Below are 4,294 nucleotides of genomic sequence, written 5' to 3'. Positions count from 1 at the left end.
GCTTCCGAGAAACATGCAAAACGGGACGGAAAACATGAAATTTTGCAATAATCTTGCGCCACCCCTGCACAAAACGACGATCATTTTTCTAATTTTATAGATAACAGAAGACTGTATTTTGTAACTGAAAATTCAAGAATTGAAACGAAATTCAAGCGTCAATACGGAAATGTTGGCAGTTTTCTCAAAAAAGTGATGATTTGAAGAAGTTTTAGATTTGCGTGTTAATTTTTTAGTTTGAAAATCGAAAAAAGTTTCTCAAGCCCTATTTGAGCGACAGAATTAGTTTTGGCATTAGAGAACTGAAAACTCGATTCATATGTGACACCATAAGTGAGGAAACTCGAGTAGTTTTGGCCCAGAAAGCGAAATTTGAATCTCATACGTTAAATGACAACAATTATTAAAATCTGAATGGGTTCATTGAAAATGCGCAATTTAAATGCCAGTATATGGAAATAATTGATTCCAGTGCACAAATGGCTGTGAATTGATTGAAAATTAAACTGATTTAATGCAGCTTCACTTATTAATTAAAATGCGTTCATGTAGAACTATATAGGCACAATCGATCGACCGTTTCGAATATGCTGCATGCAAAGTTTTCCGTGTATATTTTTCCATTTATTGTTCTGTATGCTCTAATCAGTCCCACAGTTATGTACAGTGATTAAAAATCGGAGTCATTTTATTCAGGAGTTGTGTGCGGCACATGTACGGAGTACAGAAAAGAAGCAAAAGTATTTATTTGGTTTGATTGATTGGCAAGTTTCTGTTTCACGCGTAAATCACCAAACGTTGAACTATAAAAATTAACTGCTGCACAATCAATCAGCAGCAACTTTAAGAATTTCCTTTGAACTTCACTGGAAACGTGAACGCTTCGATCTAAAGTTCATAATTGAAAGGCCCCCCAAAAATGGTTCATCTGCAAATTCAGTTATTGCCCTCGTAGGCCAAGTTTGCAAACTTTTCAGGCTTACGGTAACAAGTTGCCCTTATCAGATGGCTGGGCCTAAAGAGTGATCCCAAGTTGGGCTTGACCACGTTTTCAATTTCGACTTAATGATCTTTCGTGATTTGCTAGAAAATTTCGGGACTAAGCGGTCCCGACATGGATTTCAAATTACCGAAGTTATAAACGGTTTTACTTCGGGATCGAAACAACCTCGTTATAACTCCAGGTTTGCTTCTTTCCGGCAACTTTTAACGAGCGACCCGAAGTTATTATTTATAATTAGTATGGTGTCGTAAAACTTGCCATTGTTCTCGCGCTTATCTCCAGACATTGTGGTTGGCAACGAAAAATGCCCGTAATTATTTCCCACCGGGGGAATCGTGCTTTGTAATCATTTGCTCAGAAGGGAGAATGTTGGCGGTTACACGTTTGGAGGTGAATTCAATTTTCCGATTCAAAAACCAAAGAAGACAAATTAAAGTCTTCGTTCGCCCGTTTAAAAACAATTAGATTAGAGGCCAATCGATGTTCAAGTAGATTCCAACATCCAGGAGATTCAAGTCTGATGTATTTGTTGTGCCGAGCCCTTCGGGCACAACGCTGATTTTAAAACAACAAAGTCTTCCTAAGTTTTGTTTGTCAAACCCAGCAGTGCCAGACCGAGGAAAATTAAAATAGAACCGAAAGACTCAAGCAAAGAATTACAAAAAAGTTTATTACAGAAATTCAGGGTGCTAAAGTATTTTCTGTGTTTTACATCTCGTTTACAATAAAAATGAATAAGTGAAGGTATTGTCAAATCTAAAGGATTTTCCATCCTGAAATGTATACCTACTAACACTATTTAATATAACATAAATGAAATTCAAGATAGAAAGATAATAGTTGCTATAAGAAGTCTCTGGATGTTGGAATTGAACAGTTGAAAATCGAATGTCAACTTTGTTATTAAGCATTCTTTTAAACTGGTCTCATGTTTGATTGGCTTTGTTGGGCCTACTGGCATGCTTAAGCATTCGAAAAGAAAAATTGCGATATTTGCTTCAAATTACGAAAACGTGGACTTTGGCTTACTAAACACCGGTACAAATTGAGCAGGAGTTAACTAACCGAACACGAGAAGCTGCTCGAGAAGAGGAGACCATCCAGGAATTTTTCCGCTGAAAGTGCTTAATTTGAATTGTTCTTCGAGGTAAAAAAGCTGAAAATTCCGAGAGACTCAAAGGACACGATCACGCGGACCATCAAATTATGAAATGTAAAAATCACAAACCGTTTTGTTGCCATCTTCCCTCCCGTAAAACCTAAATAATCCAGTATAGTTATACAAATATCGAGCTGTAGTTTTGCTCGAATTGAGTTTACGAACGTAAAATGACAACCAGGCAACTCGAACTGGAATTAAGTCTAATGCGGGGACGTTTAAATTGAAATTCCCACAGTTCTAAACTTGCAAACAATTCGAGATTGTCTTTGAGCGATGGAACGGCCAAGGTAGCGATTGGTTCGATTCTCGGAAAGTTTGCGTTTTCTACTTGGTCATTGATAGGACAAAACAAGCAATAGCTTTTTTCGGTTTGGAACTTTTAGTTTGAAACTTTTTGCGCCAGAAGAAAAATGCTTTTCTCTTGCTTCTTACTAGCGCAATATTTTCATATTTAGTAGTTCCAATGCTCAGATTCGATCTGTGTTATGTTCCGCATTTGGAGCAGCCGAAGATGCAAATCGTGGATTTTCCCATACCTGGAGAAGTTAAAAGTTAAAAGTTAAAATTACTGCTGACACTCATCAACTTAAGCGCGCTCAGTGCTGTTTGAAACGCTTCATAATTTCAAAAGTTTGGCCAAAGATGCTGCGAGATTTAAATCGCGATTTATTTTTCCAGCTTAAGGCTGAACCTCGCAGGATTAAAAAGGTATACGAGGCAAAACTTTTCTATAGATGCGACTTGAATTATGTCCCAAGAGGTTGCTTGCGCTGGCATTTTAATGCCAGAATGATAAATTGCTGCAATTAATATTTTGCCACTGTTCTGGAATGGACGAATTGAAATTCCTGCGGGAAACTGCTCAAAGGGTAGTCAACTGTCTCACTATGAATATATGAAAAGTTTCAAATTCCCTCCAAATTAAAAGATAACTGGAACAACCCTCTTAGGAGACAATCAAGGTGTGAAGTTTCTTCGGCGCTTCAAGCAACTCTTGAACCCGGCCCAAGTGTTCGATCTTATTTCCACTGGGCCGCGCCTCGGCTTAAGGCTGTTCAGACACTTCGATCCATTCCGAATATTGGTCTGCAGTGGGGATGGTTCAGTTGGATGGGTTCTATCCGAAATCGACAAACTAGATATGCATGTGAGTGGTCCAGATGAACATTCGCCTCTGAGCTCCATTGAAACTTGAAATTTCCAGAAACAGTGCCAAGTTGCAGTGTTGCCTTTGGGTACCGGCAATGACTTGGCACGGGTTCTGGGATGGGGGGCCAGCTGCGATTCAGACGCCCATCTTCCGCAGCTTTTGGAAAAATATGAACGAGCCAGCGTGCAAATGCTGGACAGGTGAATAACTGAAGCTGGAAAACCGCCGCAGTCTTCGACTGTTTTGATCTTCTTGCAGATGGAGCGTGATGGCCTTTGAAAGGACCATTGCGGTGCCGAAACTTTCATTAACACCGGGGCAGCCGGAGGGGCAACTTCACATACAGATCACCCAGTATGAGGAGAGCCTCAAGAGCCATTTGCAGAACATTCTACAGTCGGATGAGACGTCCGTTATCATTAACTCGGCAAAGGTAACAGTTGGCACCTTTTCAGACATCAACATATCTGGATGGAAAATTGAGTAAAATGAAATTTATTAGGAACAAGGTATCGTAAAAGCACGTTAAAGTTGCCTGGTGGAATAACTCCGCTTTGAAGGCGGACTAATTAAAAAACATAATTAAAAATGCTCAAATTATGGCTTGGCATCAAAAGCGCGCCTCGCCAAAGTTAATTATTTTGAGGAAATTCAATTGCGATTCCACCACTAAAAGTCATCTAGAAAAATTAAAATGAATCGCCTCACAGTAGCAATTGAATACGCAAAATTTGAAAAACATTTGCAGCTTTGAAGCTGAAATGGATCAGTCATTGCATTAAGCGATAGCTTGTTTACTTCCAGGTACTTTGCGAAACGGTCAAGGACCTTCGAATGCAGATCAGCGAGAGCTCGATCACCAGAAGCGATGAGCAGCTGTTGAAGCTGAGCGACGTCTTGCAGCAGAAGCAGGATCTGTTGCTGCAGGCTTTAACCAACGATGTGGATGTTGCAAACTTTGCTTCGACCTCCAACTCAG

General features: G+C 39.7%; 1 protein-coding gene across 1 annotated transcript in view; it reads left to right on the top strand.

The window, feature by feature from the left end:
* Positions 1-4,294, top strand: part of LOC109537264 (diacylglycerol kinase eta) — a gene marked incomplete in the record, with an annotated part of 65,005 nt that overhangs the window by 45,752 nt on the left and 14,959 nt on the right. The window contains 4 exon segments of the mRNA XM_048665266.1: positions 3,116-3,312; positions 3,370-3,515; positions 3,574-3,748; positions 4,120-4,294. Of these exon segments, the coding sequence (XP_048521223.1) occupies positions 3,116-3,312; positions 3,370-3,515; positions 3,574-3,748; positions 4,120-4,294 (693 nt within the window).

Source organism: Dendroctonus ponderosae, unplaced genomic scaffold (genome assembly GCF_020466585.1).
Source record: "Dendroctonus ponderosae isolate FM_Combo_2020 unplaced genomic scaffold, Dpon_F_20191213v2 Dpon_F_20191213_3, whole genome shotgun sequence".
In the NCBI taxonomy this organism is placed as follows: Eukaryota; Metazoa; Arthropoda; class Insecta; order Coleoptera; family Curculionidae; genus Dendroctonus; species Dendroctonus ponderosae.
Note: the sequence above shows the minus strand (reverse complement) of the source record. Positions and strands in the feature narration are given on the sequence as shown.